The sequence below is a fragment of the Poecilia reticulata genome, chromosome 20, assembly GCF_904066995.2.
Source record: "Poecilia reticulata chromosome 20, P_reticulata-male-v2, whole genome shotgun sequence".
In the NCBI taxonomy this organism is placed as follows: domain Eukaryota; kingdom Metazoa; phylum Chordata; class Actinopteri; order Cyprinodontiformes; family Poeciliidae; genus Poecilia; species Poecilia reticulata.
In genome coordinates this window covers 26,059,848-26,082,995 of record NC_088849.1, presented here as the reverse complement: position 1 = coordinate 26,082,995, position 23,148 = coordinate 26,059,848, and the positions used below count along the sequence as shown (strand labels likewise).

The following is a 23,148-nucleotide window of genomic DNA, read 5'->3' as shown; positions in this document are numbered from 1 at the left end:
TGACCTGCTTCAATTTTCCGCCGCAACACGCAAACGTCCCCATTCACTCAGTGCGTCATAGTTTCACATAGCTTAGGATTTGTTGCTATGTTGTTGCTCAGTGTGAAGGAAAGAGGAGACCAGCTGAACAGGCAGACTGCGAAATGAGATGCAGGTGATCGGTTTGTGTGATCAGCAACAACAGACCGTGATCAGCGATCACCGATCATACACTTTTTCACGGAAATCGGCCGATTATGATCGGTGGCCGATCGATCGGCACACCTCTAGTGCTTACCTTTGTGCCATTATGTGTTATTAACCAGCTACCTGGTGAACCATAATCTCACCAGGTAAAGACGAAATGCACAAAAATAAGCATCTCAGTGGAGTTACAGTAGTGCTGTAGGTTTTTTCTTCTTGAACAAGCCAAGCATTTCTTCCCTTGACTCTTGTGTAATAAATTGATGTCTCATCTGAAATCAGTTCAGTCATTCATGGTTGGGATCTGGAAACACTTTGGTTGGTCATATATTGTGTCATGTTGGGTTCTAGTCTATTTACCCACATGCAAGAACACACCAAGAAGCAATATGAAAAAATTGTTTATTTAAGGAAAGGGGAGGTGGAGATTAGGGAGATCAGTCCTGAATTCTTGAAGGGGGTAACGGTCATCGAACTGTTAACGAGAGAAAAGGTGTGAGTACTGGACAGATCCAAAGGAATATTTCAGAGGATTTTCTCAGAGGGGTTCTTACTTGAGATGGAGCGAGATTCTCTGTGGCGGCAGCCGGAGAAGCGGGGTCCGTTTGGAGAGCGAGCAGGTAAGTTTGTGGCTGGGTGAAAGGAGCGAGCTGACAGCAGAGTGGGGTCCAGATGGCTAGCTCCCGGAGCTTCTGACGCCGGCAGGCAGAACCTGAGGTGAGACGAAGGGAATCCACGGGAGGGACCAGGGAGGTGAGTGCACGAGGATGGCAACCAATTGGTAACACCGATGGCGTCGTGAGGAAACACAGGGGAATTTCCAGACAGGAAGAAAAGTCCACCACGAAGAGTTTCTGAGGAACAACGAGGAAACCTGACAAAGAAAACACAAGGAACGATCAAAAACGAGTTCCTACGTAGATGGCTCTCACAAAAGTGGCGCAAAAAGTGGGTATGCAGGGTATGCAACGCATAGGGGCGCAGCACCAGAGGGGGCGCTAAAACCCCATCTGGAGGGGGCGGCGCGCCGATGATGTTTGCCCATACACTTCAGCGCGCCTTACGCTCCGTCACCTCGTGCACATAATGAGGTAAATGTAGCGAGTTTTACTCTTCACGTATTGTCGTCTCGGGGGAATGGGGGGGGCGATCTATGTTTTTGCATCCACCTGAATAATGTGTAATTGGCCCTCACAAGTGAAATGTTTACCAGTAGAGGCAAACACTCAGGCACTGGAGTGTCAACTAGTCGCTCCTTAAGAAGCACCTCAGCTGAGCTGCTGAGGTGCGGGTTGGCCGCCGCACTTCTCCAGGGGCTCCGCCCAGTAGCGGCATCTGGTGGCTGTGAGGGGAAGTAGCAGATTCCCAGGAACCCAGGACAGAGCAGAACACGAGGGGGAAAAACCCAAAGAAACCAAAACAGAACACAACTCCAACCTAACATATTGTGGTTTTTATTTGAAGAAATGCATGTGACATATAATCATGGGAAACAAAAGCAGAAAATAATAGGTAATAAGAGACACTAAAATCAGACTTTATTAACACAGTTACATTTTCAGTATTTAATAATTTCTTCTGGGTAATTATGGTACAACAGATTTTACTGGACTGCAACTCTGAAGGTTTTTCTACATCATTTCGATAAGTACTCTAGTCATTTTATTCTGTTTACTAATGTGGCAACACTAGGGTAGGAGTCTGGTACTCTGCTCCTCACAGCAGGTAACCAGAAGTTGTCAACAACACCACCTTGGGAATTGCACCCAATGAAATACACTGCCAGTAGGCTCGAGGTTCGTGACCAGAGAGAACAAGACTTTTCCCAAAAAAAAAAAATGGGATTACATCTATCGTTTCATGTTAAAAAAAATAGACAATCACAACATAAGGAACACAATAGGAAGGGATTGTACAGTACTGAGGCCTACCAGCAGGGGGAGGGTGGTCCAAATGGGAACTGGTTCCTAAAATAAATGTATAAATCCAAAATAAAATCACCCCAAACACTTGTGAACAGGCATTCAATCATCAAGAAACCCCAACACCGGCCACTCGCACAACACACAGCTCCAGTCTCCCAGGAGGCCCCTCCCACTACGTCAGCTCACAGCCTGGAGACAAGAGGGTGGGGTCAAACAAGCAAATACAAAAAACACAATTAATACAATTTAAACTTGGCCAAAGACTAAAATGAGGTTACCTCCAACATAACCAATTAAAATCATCAATGCTTTAATAGAATAGTCTAAAACAATCCATGGCTGCTACCTGCAGTGAGGCTGGAGGCCACACAAAACAATAGAATGTTCCAAAGTAACAAATTCAAACCAAAGAAAACCCAAAACTAAATAAACAAAACGGATTAAACAAAGCAGTTGCAAAAATGAAACAAAGACAACCAATGAAACAAGATAAACTAAACAAAAAAATGAAAGGAAACACTGAAACAAAACAGCAGGGTCTCCAGTGAGCTGCAGCAGAGTCAGAGCTGGAATTAAATCAAAAGGTTAGTAGGTGATTTACAGACAATGGAAGGCAGAGGAAACCATCGTCACCTACCAGAGCTGGATGACTTCACCCCAAACCAGAGGATCCTTTCCAGCCCACAGCAGTAGGATCAGCTTTCCAATATGTGCTATATATAAATAATTGTTATTTTTGGTGTTATGGAGCTGTATGGGTGCAATAAAACAATATATACCCGTTTTATGTGCAAACTGCACTGGGGAGGGTGAATTACAGCCACACCCCAGTACCAAGCAGGAGCTTCCAGTGGTTTTCTAGATGTAAACAATTCAAGTCAAATACTGAATTTGTAGGTCTTATGCTGAAGGAGAAACATTACTTACTGATGTTGGAGCTTTAAAACCTGCACGCTACCCAAGTGACCTTCCCAATGACGTGTGACCAAATGCCAGCATAAGCAACCATCTTCTTCTTCTTCTTCTTTTAGGTTTTAACGGCAGCTTGCATCCATTTATGTTGCACTACTGCCCTCTATTGACTCCTACCAACTACCCCTCAAATTTTCTTAAAGACCCCAGTGTCTTTTAAAAAACGAAAAATCTTCTTTTTCCCCTCAATACTATTCAATTGGTCGATCACCTTCTCAAATATCAATTCCCTACTAACACCTAGTTCCGTTTTTAATAATCTTCTTTGGCTTTCATACTTTCTACATTTAATCAAAACATGTTCCACTGTTTCTACATCATCACACCATCTACATAAACCAGTAAGGTGTTTCCCCATCTTAAAAAGAGTTCCATTTAGGAAACTATGCCCGGTTCTTATTCTATTTATAATTACCTCCTCCCTCCTGTTTATTCCTCTTTTTACTTTTCTCCATAATATGTTCTATGTGATTTCCCCAAGTTAGTTTCTTATCAAAAACTACACCCAAAAACCGAAACCAATCAACCCTTTCTAACTCTTTCCCATACAAATACAACTTTTTATCAACCCCTATTTTCTTATTTGTGAAAAACATTACTTTTGTCTTTTCAATTGAAAATGTAAAGCCCCATTTTACCCCCCACTTACTCACTTTATCTATACCTTCCTGATAGATAAAGTTAGTAAACCTAATAATAACATCTTATTATTAGGTTTAATAATAAGATGTTCCACATTTCTTCCCCTTTTCCATAAAGCTCCATCATCAGCAAAAAGTGACTTACCAAAACTGATAAATGACATTTTTAAAGATTTATCTATCATAACTGAAAATAATGTTGCTTACCACACTTCCTTGAGGGGTTCCATTTTCTATTTTACATAATTTAGAAACGGGCTGCACAGTGGCGCAGTTGGTAGAGCTGTTGCCTTGCAGCAAGAAGGTTCTGGGTTCGATTCCCAGCCTGGGGTCTTTCTGCATGGAGTTTGCATGTTCTCCCTGTGCATGCGTGGGTTTTCTCCGGGTACTCCGGTTTCCTCCCACAGTCCAAAAACATGACTGTCAGGTTAATTGGCCTCTGTAAATTGCCCCTAGGTGTGAGTGTGTGTGTGCATGATTGTTTGTCCTGTGTGTCTCTGTGTTGCCCTGTGACAGACTGGTGACCTGTCCAGGTGACCCTGCCTCTCGCCCGGAACGTTAGCTGGAGATGGGCACCAGCAACCCTCCCGACCCCACTGAGGTACAAGGGTGAAAGAAAATGGATGGATGGATGGATAATTTAGAAACATGATATCAATCAATCAATCAATCAATCAATCTTTATTCCAGACCAAAAAGGTCCATAAAAAAAGGAAATAAGAGAAAAATAATAAAATAAATAAAAATAAAATAAAATAAAAAATAAATAAAAAAACATGACATTCACTGAGTCACAAATAAATGATGACACCAATGTTTCCACAATCTTGAGAAAAATCTCACTGTACTAAAAACAGGATTTACTAAAATTGCAATTATATTATTGCATGACACAGAAAATCTACACATACATCTATACATGAGATTCCTGAGCACAGCTGCACATGTGGGAACATCATTATGTACAAACGTATGGCTAGCACTGCTCCATCTAGGCACTCTGAGTAGGAGCCTCATGCCGTCATTGTAGGCCACATAAAGTTTCTGCAGGCTACTTTTGTCGTATCTTCGCCACAGATGGGCCGTGTAAAGTGAAGTGCAAAAAGCTTTAAAAAGAGCTATCTTCACAGCGGATGAACACATACTAAACTTTCTGACCAAAGTATTAGCTTGTGCATACATCATACAATACTGCCTACGAATGTCACGATCATCAGACAGGTCATCAGTTATGTAATGTCCCAAATATTTAATTTCATTGCATCTGTTGAGGACAATGCCAGATAAAGAGAAGTCAGGGGTTATCAGATGCTTATCTGCCCTACTTCTAACAATCATAACATTGCTTTTCTTAGCATTATATTTGATGTCAAAGTCACAACCATATTGGGAACAGACCCTTAATAGTTGTTGAAGGCCAGCACTATATGGACTTAAGATTACCAAATCATCTGCATACATTATGTGATTGATTATGCGGTCACCAACTATACAGCCTGTTTTACAACAATTCAGGCGCGTTGATAGTTCATCCATGTAGATGTTAAAAAGGTAAGGGGACAGTAAGCTTCCCTGCCTTACTCCATTACCAACTTTAAACGAATCAGATATTGTGTTGGCCCATTTTACAAACATTGATTGATGACCATACCAGTAAACCAGAATTCTAATTAGATATTTGGGTACACCTCTGCTTTCTAACTTGCCGAACAGTTTTTGGTGATTCACACGATCAAATGCTTTAGAGGCATCAATAAAACACATAAATACTGTAGTGTTGTGCAAATTATACAAGTCTAAAATCTCCTGTAGTGCAAAAATACACATGTCTGTGCCATGTTTGGGTTTAAAACCGAATTGATTATCGGAGGTCAAGAGAAACTCTTCCAGCCTATTTAAAAGGACTCTTTCTAAAACTTTCGACAAACTACTAGCTAAAGCTATGGGTCGGTAATTCTCCAAAGAGCTAATCTTACCTGCTTTATCTTTAATAATTGGTACCAGAATGACAGATAACATTGAATTAGGTAACAGACCATGTACTAGACAGCCAGTGAAACACATAGAAAGTAATGCACAGAGTTTCTTACTTGCATTTTTCAAATGCTCAGAGGAAATGTTATCCATCCCACAGGCCTTGGTGTCTTTCAGTGTCACAATTGCATGATCTATTTCTTGTGGGGATACATTCACATTCTCATTACTGTGAATATTTGTCATTTCAAAAGTGTTACTTTTGACACAATTAAACAGTGCACTGTAGTGCTCCTTCCATAACTGAGTGATTTCTTTTACACCACTAACACCATCAATAGTAGCTGGAAGTGATGTTTTGCAGTTATTTACTTTCTTTATTTCTTTCCAGAAGTCCTTAACATTATTATTTCCTAACTTTTTAGCAAGAGAGTCAGACCTCATAGTATTTTCATTTCTCCTTATAAATCTTAAAACATATTTAAAATTTGCATTTGCTTGTTTTTTGTATTCAAACAAGGGGCCATATCTCTGTTTACCTGAATCAACCCATGCTTTAAGAGCCCTTCTGGCCTCTGCATGATGTTCTCTTACATAGTCGTTCCAGCCTGGCTTGGTGCTATATGAGCTGGTTTTATGCAGTGGCTTGCTTGAGGTAAGGAGGGACTTCACAACATTCTCATACAAGGTACATAACTCAATACCATGTTGGGGGTCTTTACAATTCATATCACGGCACGAGATTGCTCCCTTTGGTAAGTAAATATTGCTAAACATGTTGTTCGTTCGATAACAATAATCTGATAGATCTTTGTCAGTCAAGTTATCCCATGCTATTTTTCCTATGCTTGTATTATAGTCTGCAAGCAAAACAGAAGGTATGGAATTCATGGTTACACATAAGGAAAATGGTATATGATCACTGGTGGCAAATTCATAGTTGACACGAATGCCCTGGATGGAGTCATGAGCATCAGCTGTACAGATACAATGATCTAACCATGAGGTTGTATGCCATGCATCACTAATATAGGTATAACTGTCGTTAGGCAAAAGCACCTTACTAGAAAGGATTAAGCCATTGTTGAGACAGAATTGCATTAAATGCTTAGCAAATATAGAATGATTATCTGTGACATCTGCATTTAAATCCCCCACAATAAAAAAGCAAGTAGATGGATTATCTTGCATAAAAGACATAATAAAAGACAGTCTATTAAGAAATTCATCTTCGTTTTGAGGACATTCATAAGGTGTGTATATGTTCAGAACAATAAAGTTTTTATCTCCACAGGTGAGCTTAAGTCCAATGGCCCAATCCACATCCAATCTAATCACATTAACCAGCTGATCATATTTTTTGTGCCACAATATTGCAACACCACCGGCTATCCTTCCCCGAATTATTCTGGTGCTAAGGTCGGTAGTGGATTCACCAGCGCCATAAAAGTCTTTATGTATGCAGTTCAGCTTCTCCAGGTCCTGTTTAGCTAAGAATGTCTCCTGCACACATAGTACATCACAAGTCTCCAGTAATTTATCCACCACAAAGCGACGCGCTCTGTCTGTTTCACTGTGTCCAACACGCAGACCTCGCGCATTATATGACACAATATTAATATCAGTCCTATCCTATTTCCTATTTTAACTTGAATATTTCTATCCCGTAAAAAATCCCATATCCAATTAAACATATTACCTCCTATACCTATCTGATGTAATTTAATCATTAACCCTTCCCTCCATAGCATATCGTATGCTTTTTCCACATCAAAAAACACAGCAACAACAGTTTCCTTATTAATTTGAGCTTTTCTAATATCATCCTCTAAACATAAAATAGGATCTATTGTTCCTCTCCCTCTACGAAAGCCACTCTGATGAGGAGCAATTAAATGTTTTGACTCCAAATATTGTGTCAATCTCTCATTCACCATCCTTTCCATCAGTTTACACAAATTAGATGTTAAAGCTATTGGTCTATAATTTCCAGGGTTACTATGATCTTTCCCAGGTTTCTTCAACGGAATAACCATAGCTTCTTTCCACTTACAAGGCAGTCTCCCTTCCTTCCAAAACTTATTGTATAAAATTAGTAATTTATTTAAAACTTCCTCACTTACATGTCTTAACATAATATAACACACTTCATCTTTACCTGGAGCACTATTCCTAGTTCTCAAAGCTCTTTTCAGCTCTCCAATAGAGAAAGGATAATTCATCAGATCATTATTACTCTTTCTTCTTAAGATTCCATCATTCTCCTTTCTAGTTCTCTCCCTTCCCTCCATTTCATTAACTGATAAATTTTTCCCACTATGAATCTCTACAAATGCTCTCACTAACATATCAGCCTTTTCCTTGTCAGTTACAGCAACTATATCATTTTTATTTAGTATAGGATAACTCCATTCCCTTCCATCTCCTTCCATTTTTTTAATCATCCCCCAAACATTCCCTAGTTTTGTACTACTGCCAATTGTGTCACAGAAACCTCTCCAGAATTCTCTTTTTGTCCTTCTTATTGTTCTCCTGACTTTTGCTTGTGACTTTTTATATTCAATTAAATGTTGAAAATTATGAGACCTTTTAACCAATTTAAATGCTTTATTTCTTTCTCTCCCTGCTTTTCTACACTCTTCATTCCACCAAGGAACTAACTTTCTCCCATTTTTCCCTGATGTTTTTGGAATAGACTCCTCAGCAGCAGTTAAAATACTCTGACTAATCTCTTGGTTCATACTTTCAATACTCTGATCATTTTTAATATTTAAAATGTTCCTATCACATAAGTTATAAAATTCCTCCCAATTTGCTTTCTCAAATATCCACTTTCCTCCTATCATTTCAGGTCTATGCACCTGGCCCATCCTTATTTTGCTGATTATAATGTAGTGATCACTACCAAATGTCTTATTTTTAACTTGCCAATCACATAATGGAGCTAAACAGCTAGAAACAAATGTCAAATCTAATACAGATTCCTTACCTGAATTTATATCAATTCTTGTCTTCTTACCATTATTCAAGCAAACCAGATTATTACTATCTAGAAACTCCTCTAAAATTTCCCAATTATAATCTACTTTTCCACTACCCCATAATGAATGATGTGCATTAAAGTCTCCACACCAAATGACATTTCCTTTCATATTCATCTCTTCAAGTTTGCTTAACTCAAGCTTTTTACAAGGATTGTAAAAATTTAAAAATCGACATTACCTTCTCTTCCACCCATATTTCAATTGCAACATACTCCAAGTCTCTTTTCCTTCCAATAATTTTATATGGAATACCTTCCTTAATCAAAGAAAGATATCCTCCCCCATTTCCTTCTTCTCTATCATATCTAACTGCAATATATCCATCTATTTTAAAATCCAAACAAGGCCTCAACCAAGTTTCCTGTATACAAATTATATCAGGTTTCTCTTTTAATTCATAAATAAACTGTTTAAAATCTTGCCCATTTGACAAAAGACTCCTCGCATTCCATTGTAAGATTGAGACTATCCTTGACTTGCTTGACTACACAGCTCTCCCCTTATGTCTTCCCACCGTATATTCTTTAAGTCTAAGCTATGGCATGCTGCCTTCACAATAATCTGAATCCTTTCCGTTTTTGATTTCACGTCCGATGTTGCATTTATAACTCCTGCAATAAAAGTCACCATTTTCTTTATTTCCTCTTCTACTTTCTTTTCAATCATTTCCATAATTTTTGACATTATTTGCTTTTCACCTGTTAGAGATTTCCCATTTTGTTTCTCTTTCTCAACTACTTTACACGCTTCTGCATATGTTACTTTCTGCATAACTTTCGTTTTCTGTATAGTTGTTTGTCGTTTCATTACTTCGCATCCCCAAAAAGCAACACTATGCTCTCCTCCACAACTACAGCACTTTGGTTTAACTCCAACTCCACATTTACCATATTCATGGTTTCCAGAACATCGGGCACATCTCCTTTTTCCTTTACACATTTTTGCAACATGGCCAAATTCCTGACAGTTGAAGCACCTCACTGGTTTGGGCACGTATTCTCTGACACTAAATCTTATCAAACCAAAGAAAACTTCCTTTGGCATTTCTTTTGTTTCAAACTCCAACAACACAGTTTCTGTTTCAACCTTCTCTGTACCCCTTGTCATTCTTCGTGCTCCCTTTATTTCCTTGTTTCTTTCTTTCAAATTCTCAACTAAGTCCTTCATGTTAACACTCAACGGCACTCCTGTGATAATTCCTTTGCTTTCATCATTTCTTTTTTCACCCACTTTAACAACTGCTCTGACTTTAACTTTACACACCCATCCAAGCTTTTTTGCCTTTTCAACTTGCCCTTCCGAATTACATCCAATCAAAAGGTTTCCGTCTCTCAGTATTTTAGCATATTTAATTTCCCCAACATGTGTTTTTAGTGCTTTTGTTAGTTTAATTGGATCAATCTTCTTGACTCCTTCTCCTTCATCAAATCTTATTATAATGTTCAGGTTTTGTCTTTTTGGTGGTTCTTTTCCTTCCTCAATTCCGTCATTATCGGTGTCTTCAGTGCTTTCCTCATTTCCTTTTTTCCTCTTTCTTTCGGCAGCTCGCTGCTTCTTTCCACCCTTTCCCACCAAGTCCCACTCTTTATCTTCATTCTGCCCACTCCTTCCTTCCTCTTCACTACACTCCATACTATTACAGTCACTTTTTTCTCGGAACCTCCCACCTTCCTCCATCCCGCTCTCGGTAAAAGTCTCTTCGTTCGGTGAACTCGTGACTCAGCGGCCGTCCTGCTCCGATGCTGCTAAGCTCTGGACTCTGAGCCCTGAACCAGTGAGCCACCAGCCGCATAAGCAACCAGGTGAGAGAGTCTGCCTTTATACTCTCCACCCCTCATGAGGTGATTAGGGGCCAGGTGTTTTGAATATTGGGGCAGGCTTCTTCCTGCTACACTAATATGAGCTTTAGAACAACATTTCTAATCTCTGTTAAGAATATTTAGAAAATTCCTGATGCGACGTACAAGTGAATCAATGAAGCTGTACTGGTTTTCTTGTACTGGATGTGCAGCTGTTCTGGCTGCTTCCACCTCTTCATACATCTCGTTGGTGTAGTAGGTTCCTCCGTTTGCTGCCACCATCTCTTCGACCTTCCTGAACAGCTCTTCCACCTGTTCTCTGTCCCTGCTGCTGTTTTCAAAGATGTGGAATCTGCTCCCACATCTTCGGATGAGTCTCTGAAGCTCTGGATCACCTTCTCTCACGTAGTCTTGGATGCTTGAGTCCGGATCTCCACCGCGGGTAAACAGGACAACCATGAACTGATCCGCTCTGCGACCAAACAGCTCCTGCAGGGCCTCCACTGAGTTTTTCTCTTCCCTGGTGAATCTTCCAGCCTGGATCACCAGCAGGAACACGTGAGGCCCCGGACAGGACACCTGGACACACCTGACTATCTCCGTCCTAATGAACTCTTCTGTCCCGTCAGTGTCCAGGATGCCAGGTGTGTCCACCACAGTGATTAATCTGTCTCTCCAAGTTGTTTCTTCTTTCTGGCAGGTTGTGGTCACCGACTCTGAAGCTGGACGAGATTCAAACCGTTCTTCTCCCAGAATTGTGTTTCCGACGGCACTTTTACCAACACCTGTTTTTCCAATCATCACAAGTCTCAGAGATCGACCTGCAACATTTAAGAGTTTCTGATTAGATCTTTTATTTTCAGTTGATTTGTGTTCAGCGAGATGCTCATCTTTTACCTACTAAAATGAAAACACAGCCGCTTTCAACTGAGCAGCTGAAGGAAATACGAAGCAGCATCATTGACAGGATATCAGGAGCTAATCTGAAAACTCTGCTGGACAAACTGCAGCTGAAAGGGATGATGACTGAACCTGAGAGCGAGGAAGCAGCGGAGATGAAGAGCAGACATGACAAAGCTCAATTTATAATCGATACAGTGTGGAGGAAGGATGGAGCTTCAGAGATGATTGAGATTCTCATTGACATCGACCCTTTCCTCTGCAAAAAACTCAAGTTAATCTGATGCTGGGCAGGTTTAGCTGAAACCAGATATTTACATACATGAGAAGATCAGAGAAGATAAAGGTCGACTTCTAGTCGACACGGTGAGGAGGAAAGGAGACGATGCAAGTTCAAAAATGATCCGGTTCCTCTGTGAACTCGAACGTGGCTGCAGGTCTGATTTTTTATGGATTTCATTGCTTGTTGTGTTTTATTATATACCCACACCCTCATTATTGGAAGATGAAAGTGCTCAATTATGAATAATTTGTCAAACAAACATGTTATTTCTGTATGTGAAATAAAATAAAACTGTTCTTAACTGTAGATACAAAAAGTCACTCACATTTTTATTTAATAAAAATGTTATCATTGTTTATATGAATAGTCAATATTTTCTTAAACATGTCTACTATCTAAATGTTCGAATTAATCATGTATTTCAGTATTTATTTAATTATATGTTCTGTTGAAACGATATAAACTGACTCATTTGATTACTAGATCAACACAACAATCACATTGAGTATGATGTATTAGTCCCACTAACTCACTTTGATGAGTTAGTGTGTCTGCATGAATGGTTATAGCTGACACATATGAAAAGCACACGGCAATGATATTAAATAAATACTGGAATAAATAAATTAATTCATGACTTCCACAATATTTATTTTTACAATTCTGAAAATGTGGAAGTAATTTAAAAAAATGTTTTTTAATTAATCTATTTCTGATATTACTTGTATTTTTACACCTATTTACTGTATTATTGAACTGTTTGCACTCAATGCTGACATTTAAATGTCTAAAGAACCACTCTCCCAGTGTTCGTCGTGGTTACCTGGAATCACTGCGTTGAATGAGGCCAGAGCCTGTCGTCCAGGTGAGAGGAGCTGTCAGTGCTGGTTTTGTTTGTTTTCGCCGTGTTTCATGAGGTCCAAGCGGCCCATGAAGGAATTTTCTAGTTTTATTCTATCAGCTCTGCATTGTTTGTTCACTGGACAAACATTTTGTGAAGTTTGAGCACAAGCAGAGGAAAATAATTGCTTACCAGGTTTAAATGAAGCCATGTTGTCTTTAATGTGGACATCAGACTAATGAATAAACAAAGCCTGTCTTTGCCATTTATAGGTAGCAAAGACAGGCCAATCATTCAGGAGGTTGAGCCACTCGTATGTATAAAACAGACTGATTTGACTCCAGCCCTCACCTGCTGAGAAACTGACTCCAGTAAGTACAGACAACTTCATTCAACTTTAACTTTTGAATTTAAGACAATGGTATTCACTGTTGTAGCATTAGATTTAGTATTTAGAAAAATAATGTTTATTATGAAAAAAAAGAAAATATATGTCACAATTTGTGCATAATATATAAATCTTATTTAAAATGTTAAATTATTTCCTTATTTATCCGTTCATTAGATTTAAAGTAGGTTTTTTTTCTCATTATTAGATATTGGATTTTAAAGTAAAATGAACCAAGTCACTCAAATACAAAATAACAAAAAATGGGAAGCATTAAAGTTTTCTGTTTGGTTTTTCTTTCTTCCTTAAGATCCACATTTTTCTCTGATTCAACTTTTACAGGCAAATAACAATGAATGGTAAGTTTGTATCTTTAATTCCCCTCATAATATTACAAGCCTGTTTTTTCCTGTGTTCAAATTAAATCTAAAACCTAGATGTAAAAAATTATTGTAAAAGATTTTTTTGCCCTTGAAGAGCATTTGAAAATGAATCAATTACTTTTTATTTAGATGAATGTCATGGTAATAAATATTCATTTTTATATCATTTTTCCAGGCCCAGTGAATCTTGTCCTACTGGGAATGTCAGGAACTGGGAAAAGCAGTTCTGGAAACACAATCCTTGGAGAGAAACTGTTTCTGGCAAAGAGCAGCTCAAAACCGGTGACCACAAAGTGCCAGCTGGAAAAAACTATGATAAACGGCTTACATGTTCGAGTGATTGATACACCTGACATGTTTGATGACGACATGGAATCATCAGTCCGAGACAAACTTCTGAAAAATTCCACAAATCTGTGTGGGTCTCATCCTCGCGTGTTTGTTCTTGTCCTTCAGGTTAGTAGATTTACAGACGGGGAGAGAGACGTCCTGACAAAGTTAAAGAAAATGTTTGGGGGAAAAGTCAGTGAACAAATGATCATCCTGTTCACTCGTGGAGGCGATCTGAGTCGAGCCGGGATGAGCTTGAAAACCTTTTTACATCAATGCCAGCGTGACCTGAGAGAAATAGCTGAAACGTGTGGCGGGAGGTGCGTTCTATTTGAAAATAAGGATTCAGATACAAGTCAAGTGGAAGATCTGATAGAGACAGTAAAGGAGGTGTTGGCAGACAACAGTGAAGCTTCATGTGAGGTGGAAGATTCTGCAAATACGAGTCAATAGCAAGTAACAACAGTTAGTTATTCATGACAACATCTTATTACCAGACATATTATCAACATCTTACTGAACAGGTTAGAACTGTGCTGTCATTCTAGAGCGATTATGTAAAAGTAAGTTTGGGAACGTCCCCAGAATGAGTTCAACTAAACCGCTGAGCTGTTCAACATGGCGCTACTTTCAGTTTGTTTCTCCAGACACTTTTAATAAGACGCAGAGAAACAGATCAATCCAAACACGTCTTCACAATGTCTACACTTCTCATGACATTAAACCTTACAGAGCAGTTATACAGCGACTGACAATTTACCTGGAGGTGCAAGTCTTCGGCTCCATAGCAGCAAAAAACAAATAATAAAGAGAAAAATGTTTGAAATCCTTAAAAACTGAGAAGCAGGAGAAAGAGAAATGCTAACCCTGCAAAGGTTAGGAGAGGATCTTACCAGGAAGTGAAAAAGGGAAGGGCAGGTTTGTAGGCAGAGTAAGTTTTTTCATAAAAATTAAAAGCTCAAAATGATCCACCACAGTACATTATTATTATTGTTGTTTTCATTGCTGTTAAGTTAGAAAATCGAATGTGTATGTTTGTACTTATTATGTTGAAGCTGCTACGTTCAGATCTCACTGTCTGCCTCTTTTTGTGGAAAAACCCAAAGAAAATACTTTAAATAAGATTTCTGGATGAATCCTGAATCTGGTTCAAGAAGCTTCCAAAATGGACAAATGTTTGAACTAATCTTCAGACCTGTAATTGCTTTAGTTGGGAATGTTTATGTACATTTATTTGTTTAGTAATTTGTCGAAAATGTTACAGTTTAATGTAAATATAGAACTGAAAACACATACAAAGAATAACAGTTTGCATGTACCTTCACAGCTCTAGTTTTAATTAAATGTAAGGTGTGACGGTTTTACTTTATAAATAACATGAGGATTAATATTTGCAACATTAAAGTGAAGATGCTGCTCTGTAAAAATATCAAAAAATAAAATAGGAGGATATGTTAATGAGTTGTTGCTTTTGCTCTTTTTGTTGTCCTTTATGGTTCATCTCCTGACTTTTAATTTCTACATGTGGAAAGTAAATTAAAATGCTTCATTATAGAACTATTACAAATAAAGCTTCTTATTTTCACATCAAATTTAAACCAACATTGAAAATTAAAGTTTGCAACAAGCATTTATTTAAGGTCAGAAAAAAGCAGCCAGCATGTCTGCAGACCCCACACATCCTGGACACCAGCTGCCTAAAGCTTTACCTTCAGGTCAGCGATTCATGTTGTCTCTGATGTACCAAATAAACACCTTACAGCCTAAGTACTTCAAGATATACTGTCACAATTTTTCAGTGTTTCATGTAAAGAAATAGTTACACATACACACAGTTCCTTTTATTCATTATGTTATTTTCTCTCTAAAGTTTGGAAATTTGTACCTAACATCTGTGAGCTGTGAGTAAAATTCTTTGTTCAGACAATAATTAAAGGTAAATCTAATAGAAATTTGGAACATTAAATTACAAACTGCAAAGGACAAGAATATGAAAAAAGAAAATTTAAAAATAAAGTGAAAGTGACGGGAAAGAAACAAACTTTAATGGAGAACCGGAAGCTGTGAGGAAAGCCTGGAAGTTACTCTGTTGGTGAAACCAGGTTTGAGGGGAGACTAGGATGGCGATGAAGTGAAGTTCTACACTTGTACAGTAGGGGGCAGTGTGCGCATTGTATTTAACTAGTAATCCATCAGTAAACGCTTGCTTTAAACCGAAAGAAAAAAACTCAAATGAGGAAGCGTTATGTAGCGTCCTGCCTTTTTTCTCTTTAAAACTGCCCGCCTACATTTATCCAATTATATGATTCATTCTTTAGGTCAAAAGTTAGTCCGGTTCTCTGTTAACAACCAGTTTCTCTTGAACAATTAAAAGGCAACTTGTGAACAAAAACAACAAAAAAACATCCACGAATAACGGAATCCGAAGAGGACCCGCCCGAGTCGGACCAAATGAGGAAACGTAAGTCAAACCTTCTCAAGTCACCCAAACAGTTTTTGTGGGTTAATTTATTAGCTTAAATGAAGTTTTTACAACAGTGAAATGTTTGACTCCTGATTGGCTCCGGGCAACTCCTGACCATCGTTACTCATCTGTAGTTTAAAAACTACAAAACTCAGACTTTTCGAGGCTGAACCAGATTATTCTAGCTGAACTATTTCAACGCAGTTTGTGATTTACTAAACATTTGATTTATAAAAGCTTTATTATAAAGCCAAGTTAATTTCACCCTGTCATCTTTTTCACTATTAAACTAGGTCTAAATCCTCATTTAATTTTTAAGTGCTGTAGATATTTCATACAGCAGAATGCAATGAAAACTTCAGACAGACTTGAATGTGTGTGTGTGTGTGTGTGTGTGTGTGTGTGTGTGTGTGTGTGTGTGTGTGTGTGTGTGTGCGTACGCGCGTTTGTTTGTAATATCTTGTGGGGACAATGTTCCTGACACTACATTGTGGGGACCAATTGCTCCTTGTGGGACCGAAGCCTGGTCCCACAAGAGGAAACCCTGTTTTTGGGGTCAGGGGTCAGATTTAGGACTAAGGTGTGAATTGAGTTTTGGTTAGGGTTAGGTATGTGATGGTTAGGGTTAGGAAAAGGGTAAAGGTCAGGTTTAGGCTGTAGAAATGAATGGAAGTCAATGGAAAGTCCCCACAAAGATAGCCACGCAAACATCTGCGCGTGCGTGTGTGTGTGCGTGTGCGTATGTGTGTAGGTGCGTGTGTGTGTTTCTAAAACATCAACTATAAACTTCTATATTCAGAAGTTTTATTCATCATTTATAAGGTATCAATGAACATTTTAATAATTTTTGTTCCAGTGGGATATTGTTTTGCTCATAAATGCTCAAAATTCCTACATGACAACTACAGTTTGAAGTCAAACAGACATGTTTAATTATCATGTTACATTACAAGACAGGTGTCAAACTCGAGGCCAGGGGACCCAATCTGGCCCGCCAGAGGCCAGATTTGGGGCAGATTGATCTTCTGACAGATTATCTGTCTCATACTGTCACAACATGGTGACAGTTTTAACATGTAAAACATTTTTATACACATTACATGCTGCAGCTTTAAGCTCTTAGCTATGCTGCGAGTTCAGCTACATATAACAGAGTCATGATATGTGTTGATGAGAATGATGGGGATGGATGGATGGATGGATGGATGGATGGATGGATGGATGGATGGATGGATGGATGGATGGATGGATGGATGGATGGATGGATGGATGGATGGATGGATGGATGGATGGATGGATGGATGGATGGATGGATGGATGGATGGATGGATGGTTTAGATAGTGGTTTAAAATAATAGGGAAACATCCATCAGGTGATTTTTCTTATTGCGGGGAAACAGAAGGAACTTGTTGATTTATTGTAGGAAATGTATAAAAGAGGAAAGAAATGGATTTCAGGAACTGTGGCTAATTTATTAGGGAAGCATCAATAACATGATATAATTCAAGCACTTATTAAATATTTAAAATATACACAATTAGCTGAGAGGATTCATATGTGTGTGAGTGAATAGGTATGTATATAATATAGTTATTTTAAGGTTTGCAGATGTATAGGAAAATATGAATCTCTGAATTACATCTCCGTCCAGTTGATGACAATAATGCACTAAGTTTGTAAACTGACAGAAGAACAAGAACAAGAAGAAGATGTTGTTACCATCAGGGAAAGAACTAGAACATGCAGGATTCTGGGCCTCCAGGTTCACTTTGGACATTAGACTTAATTGGTCATGTTGTTACATCAGCTGACTGAAAAATTGCCTTAGTTGATAATATAATTACTTTTATTTTCTGTAACAAAGGAAAGTTTTGCACTGATTACAATTATCTTACAATTTTAGCAAATTAATTAAAGGCCTGATGAAGGAATCATTTGATGAATCACTAATATGAATCTATATTCACACAAATAACTGTCAGATTTATCTTTGTTGCATGATATGAGTGTTTGCATTTCTGATGAAGATGCAAATAAAGCCTTAAAATAAATGTAGCTTTTGTTACAGCATCATAATCTCACGCTGAAACATGTTGGAAAAGCCAAGTTCCAGTTTCACTAAATTTATTCAGTAGAAAAAGTCACATTAGTTGTTTTTAACATAATTATTAGGAATCTCTTTCCCACTGTTCTGCATTATTACCTACAGAGTCACAATTCAACAGAACTGCTGTCATCCTGGTGAAAAATAACACCAGTTTTTTATTTTATTATCGAAGGCAGACAGTTTCTAAGAGAAATGACACATGAGAGGTGGGTACATTAATTTCTCTCTTTGATTTCTCAGGTTCCAGGATCTGATTAATGTTTAACAGGGGAAGAACAAGAACGAAGAATTACTGATTTTCAATATGTTGAGCCGAAAATTCAATAGAAAGCACCTGGAAGGAACATCATCTGAAAACATTTCTGAGGGCCAAGAAGAACCAGAAACAGATGTAACTGACTCATCAAGTGACACAAAGAGCCCTGAGTATCAGGACCGACCCAAAGACAACGACTCATCTGAGGAAACCAGACCAAGGGGAAAGGAAGCAACTGTTTGCAATGATGGTGCTCAACTTTATCGATCTGGTAGTTTTAGAAAAGCACAAGGAAAAATTAACAAAATTTCTACACTTGAAAGGTTTTCTGCTTTTGGGAACATCAAGGATAAAGATTCTCCTCCTGACCCGGTCCCAGCCTTGGTTCTGCTGTTCTACCGACCTCCAGCTGATCCTGAGTCTGAACACGAGATTAATGTGTTGATGCTGTCACAAAACGTTTTTGGTGATGTGCTGCGTTTCAGGAGGAAATTAGATCAAGATGAAATTTTCCTGGAGATATTTCCAGACTGCAAACTGCAGCCGAATCAGGTTTACTCTCTGTCTGCCTCTCTTGGAGGCGACTCGGTTCTGGTTCAGCCCAAAGAAGCAGAATTTGATGCAGAATCCTATGACAATTACCTGTCAAAGTTCTGTGTTTCTTTTGAGAAAATGATGAAACTCATCAGTCTGTCTCTGAGGGACAGCAGCTCCAACATCGTCTGGGAGAGACAGGTTTGTCTTTCTGCTGCTGGATTCAGAAGATCCTGGGGACCGACCCGACAGAACCTCAGTCCAATAGAGAAACTGAAGGAGAAAAGGATTAGACCCACTGGCGGTGTATCTGAACCTGTTCGGCAGATTTTCCAGAAGAAACTAATGAAGACTAAATCTGAGTGTGAGAAACCAAAGAAGAAGATCAGATATGGCAGCGTTCTCCAACAGTCTTTCACCACAGATTCCTCTGAGGAGGAAACCAGCTGTTCAGGGGATCTGAAAGTTTCTCCTTCCTCTGATCCAACTCAGAGCGACTCCGTCCCAAACAGAACCTCCACTGACCTTCTCCAGACTTCAGGGTCCGGTTTGAGAAGAAGAGGCCTCAGTGCCTTGTCTTCTTCTCTCAACATTTCTTTGATTAAACACAATCCTGTTTCACGTTTCAGTCTCTCACCCCCAGCTGTTAGTTCACCCAACGTTTTCTCAGATTATCTAACAGAAAACTTTACAAATGTCTACCGAGGCTATCCACTGTCACCGTATTTCTCTAGTGGATCCAGTCTGACCGGTTTCTATCCTCCATCACAACCGAAAAAAGCAAGAGGAGGACAAACTAAAGAACAGGAAAGAATGAGTGAGCTTTCTGTCTGGAGGAGAAACAGACTTGGATATCAACCGGACTCAATTATAGAAATGGAAGAAAGACATCGTGAGCATCAAAATAAATCATTATATCAAAAAGTACAATCCTCTTCCACAAACGTCCAAAGTTCAGATTTATCTCCACTGCCCCGGCTATCCTTACCCAGGTTTTATTCGCCAGGCGGTGCTTTTTCAACTCATTATCCTCTGGGTTTACCAACTAGTAGAACAGTACCTCCATTTGGTCTTAAAATGGAAACTCTGAGCAAAGACTTGAAGCAGACAGAAAATCCTGCAGCTGACGAGGATCAATTAGAAAAACCTGAAGATCTTCAGCACGTCCCATTGTCCAGCATGTTTACAATTGCATCTCTCCAACAGTCTTTCACCACAGATTCCTCTGAGGAGGAAACAAGAGGCTGTTCAATGGATCTCTTTGGGAACGTCAAGGATGAAGATTCTCCTCCTGACCCGGTCCGAGCCTTGGTTCTGCTCTTCTACAGACCTCCAGCTGATCCTGAGTCAAAACACAAGATCAATGTTTTAATGCTGCCAAAAAACGTTCTCAGAACTGTACTGCATTTTAGGAAGCTGTTAAATGATAATGAGATTTTCCTAGAGAGGCCTCCAGACTGCAAACTGCAGCCGAATCAGGTTTACTCTCTGTCTGCCTCTCTTGGAGGTAAGTCGGTTCTGGTTCAGCCCGAAGAAGCAGCATTTGATGAAGAATCCAGTGACAGTTATTTCTCAAAGTTTTGTGTTTCTTTTGAGGAAATGATGAAACACATCAGTCTGTCTCTGAGGGACAGCAGGTCCAACATCGTCTGGGAGAGACGGGTTTGTCTTTCTGCTGCTGGAGTCAGAAGATCCTGTAGACCGACCCGACAGAACCTCAGTCCACAGGAGAAACTGAAGGAGAAAAGGATTAGACCCACTGGCGGTGTATCTGAACCTGTTCTGCAGATTTTCCAGAAGAAACCAATGAAGACTGAATCTGAGTGTGAGAAAGCAGAGAAGAAGATCAGATATGGCAGCGTTCTCCAACAGTCTTTCACCACAGATTCCTGTGAGAAGGAAACCAGCAGCTGTTCAGTGTATCTGAATGTTTCTCCTTCCTCTGATCCAACTCAAAGTGACTCCGTCCCAAACAGATCAGCCTCTACTGACCTTCTCCAGACTTCAGTATCCGGTTTGAGAAGAAGAGGCCGCAGTAACTCGTCTCCTTCTCTCCTCTGTTCTCTGATTCATCAGGATCCTCCGTTAGACGTCAGTATCTTACCCCGAGCTGCTAGTTTACCCAGCATGAAGCTCCAAAGCAGCTTTGAGGAGTTCACTCCTGGTTTCTGTGGGGATCCAGATGATGAAACCTTCTGGTTCCAGTGCTCCGGTCCAGGCCGGTACCAGTGCAGAGAGAGCGGCCTGGTGTTTGACATGACGGGAGGAGGAGACGTGTTTTACAGGGTCGTTCCCTGGAACAGCAGATTACTGAGCCCACATGGCAAGAAGCCTGCAGGACCTCTGTTTGACATCAGCTGCCAGCAGCGGTCTGTGGCTCGGCTTCATCTCCCTCACTGTGAGGTCCGATCCACAGGACGATGTCACTTCCTGTCAGTCGCTCACCTCCATGATGAAGGCGTGGAGTTTATCAGGCCTGAGAGGATCACAGAGACTCACATCGTCATCAGCATCACAGGGTTTTCTGCTTTTGGGAACGTCAAGGATGAAGATTCTCCTCCTGACCCGGTCCGAGCCTTGGTTCTGCTCTTCTACAGACCTCCAGCTGATCCCGATGTCACTTCCTTCCTCAATGTGTTGCTTCTTCCAAGGAACATTGTGATCCGGGATTTGAAGCGGACCAGGAGGAAATTAGCTGAGGATGAATTGTTCATAGATGCTCCTCCACACTGTAAACTACAACCTGATCAGGTTTACATTCTGTCCACCAGTCCTGAAAACGAATCAGTTAAGGTTCAGCCACAGGAAGCCGAGTTTGATGGAGAGTATTATAAAGACTACTTTCCATCATTTCAGGTTACCTTAAAAACCCTGATTAGAGATATTCACCTGAATTTGGTGCAGAAAAGCAGCTCCTGTTGTGTTTGGGAGCGAGATGTTCATCTTTTACCTACTAAAATGAAAACACAGCCGCTTTCAACTGAGCAGCTGAAGGAAATACGAAGCAGCATCATTGACAGGATATCAGGAGCTAATCTGAAAACTCTGCTGGACAAACTGCAGCTGAAAGGGATGATGACTGAACCTGAGAGCGAGGAAGCAGCGGAGATGAAGAGCAGACATGACAAAGCTCAATTTATAATCGATACAGTGTGGAGGAAGGATGGAGCTTCAGAGATGATTGAGATTCTCATTGACATCGACCCTTTCCTCTGCAGAAAACTCAAGTTAATCTGATGCTGGGCAGGTTTAGCTGAAACCAGATATTTACATACATGAGAAGATCAGAGAAGATAAAGGTCGACTTCTAGTCGACACGGCGAGGAGGAAAGGAGACGATGCAAGTTCAAAAATGATCCGGTTCCTCTGTGAACTCGAACGTGGCTGCAGGTCTGATTTTTTATGGATTTCATTGCTTGTTGTGTTTTATTATATACCCACACCCTCATTATTGGAAGATGAAAGTGCTCAATTATGAATAATTTGTCAAACAAACATGTTATTTCTGTATGTGAAATAAAATAAAACTGTTCTTAACTGTAGATACAAAAAGTCACTCACATTTTTATTTAATAAAAATGTTATCATTGTTTATATGAATAGTCAATATTTTCTTAAACATACTACTATCTAAATGTTCAAATCAATCATGTATTTATTTCAGTATTTATTTAATTATATGTTCTGTTGAAATGATATAAACTGACTCATTTGATTACTAGATCAACACAACAATCACATTGAGTATGATGTATTAGTCCCACTAACTCACTTTGATGAGTTAGTGTGTCTGCATGAATGGTTATAGCTGACACATACGGCAATGATATTAAATAAATACTGGAATAAATAAATTAATTCATGATTTCCACAATATTTATTTTTACAATTCTGAAAATGTGGAAGTAATTTAAAAAAATGTTTTTTAATTAATCTATTTCTGATATTACTTGTATTTTTACACCTATTTACTGTATTATTGAACTGTTTGCACTCAATGCTGACATTTAAATGTCTAAATATTCTTAAAACATAAATTAAAAGAAGAAAAATAAGTTGATGAGCTTGTATTTTAACTTTACGCATTCTTGCATGATAACGTGAACGCAACATGAAACGTCAT

The 23,148-nt window shown here is 39.2% G+C and overlaps 3 protein-coding genes and 1 long non-coding RNA gene across 7 annotated transcripts; 2 read left to right on the top strand and 2 right to left on the bottom strand.

Moving 5' to 3' along the window:
• Positions 1 to 558: 558 nt before the first annotated feature.
• Positions 559 to 12,926, bottom strand: LOC108165625 (GTPase IMAP family member 7). Of its 3 annotated transcripts, XR_014085415.1 has the most exons (3): positions 12,545 to 12,732; positions 738 to 1,057; positions 559 to 658 (listed from the first exon to the last, which is right to left on the bottom strand). XR_014085415.1 is itself a non-coding variant. In XM_081601887.1 (2 exons), the coding sequence occupies exons 1-2, from the start codon at positions 12,771 to 12,773 to the stop codon at positions 10,659 to 10,661; spliced, it is 720 nt and encodes a 239-aa protein (XP_081458013.1). In that variant the 5' UTR covers positions 12,774 to 12,926. The 3 variants fall into 3 exon arrangements, 2 of the variants coding, with proteins under 2 accessions (XP_081458013.1, XP_081458014.1); XM_081601887.1 differs by lacking the exons at positions 559 to 658; positions 738 to 1,057; positions 12,545 to 12,732 and adding exons at positions 10,659 to 11,359; positions 12,755 to 12,926; XM_081601888.1 differs by lacking the exons at positions 559 to 658; positions 738 to 1,057 and adding an exon at positions 10,659 to 11,359.
• Positions 1,622 to 3,746, bottom strand: LOC145549436 (uncharacterized). Its single transcript, XR_014085418.1, has 2 exons — positions 2,888 to 3,746; positions 1,622 to 2,821 (listed from the first exon to the last, which is right to left on the bottom strand). It is a non-coding gene; the product is annotated as an uncharacterized LOC145549436 (long non-coding RNA).
• LOC108165690 (GTPase IMAP family member 7-like) lies at positions 12,833 to 15,143 on the top strand. Of its 2 annotated transcripts, none has more exons than XM_017301821.2 (3): positions 12,833 to 12,933; positions 13,261 to 13,309; positions 13,509 to 15,143. In XM_017301821.2, exons 2-3 carry the CDS (start codon positions 13,303 to 13,305, stop codon positions 14,114 to 14,116), a joined length of 615 nt encoding a protein of 204 aa, XP_017157310.1. In that variant the 5' UTR covers positions 12,833 to 12,933; positions 13,261 to 13,302; the 3' UTR covers positions 14,117 to 15,143. The 2 variants fall into 2 exon arrangements, with proteins under 2 accessions (XP_017157310.1, XP_017157311.1); XM_017301822.2 differs by having other exon boundaries at positions 12,842 to 12,933; positions 13,293 to 13,309.
• An 852-nt stretch (positions 15,144 to 15,995) lies between these two features.
• LOC103457013 (uncharacterized) lies at positions 15,996 to 22,567 on the top strand. The gene is made up of 2 exons (XM_081601837.1): positions 15,996 to 16,124; positions 18,476 to 22,567. Exon 2 carries the CDS (start codon positions 18,540 to 18,542, stop codon positions 22,260 to 22,262), a length of 3,723 nt encoding a protein of 1,240 aa, XP_081457963.1. The 5' UTR covers positions 15,996 to 16,124; positions 18,476 to 18,539; the 3' UTR covers positions 22,263 to 22,567.
• Positions 22,568 to 23,148: the final 581 nt, after the last annotated feature.

Coding starts and splice junctions, on each gene's coding strand:
- LOC103457013 (XM_081601837.1), top strand. CDS start 18,540: ATGTTGAGCCGAAAATTCAATAGAAAGCACCTGGAAGGAACATCATCT.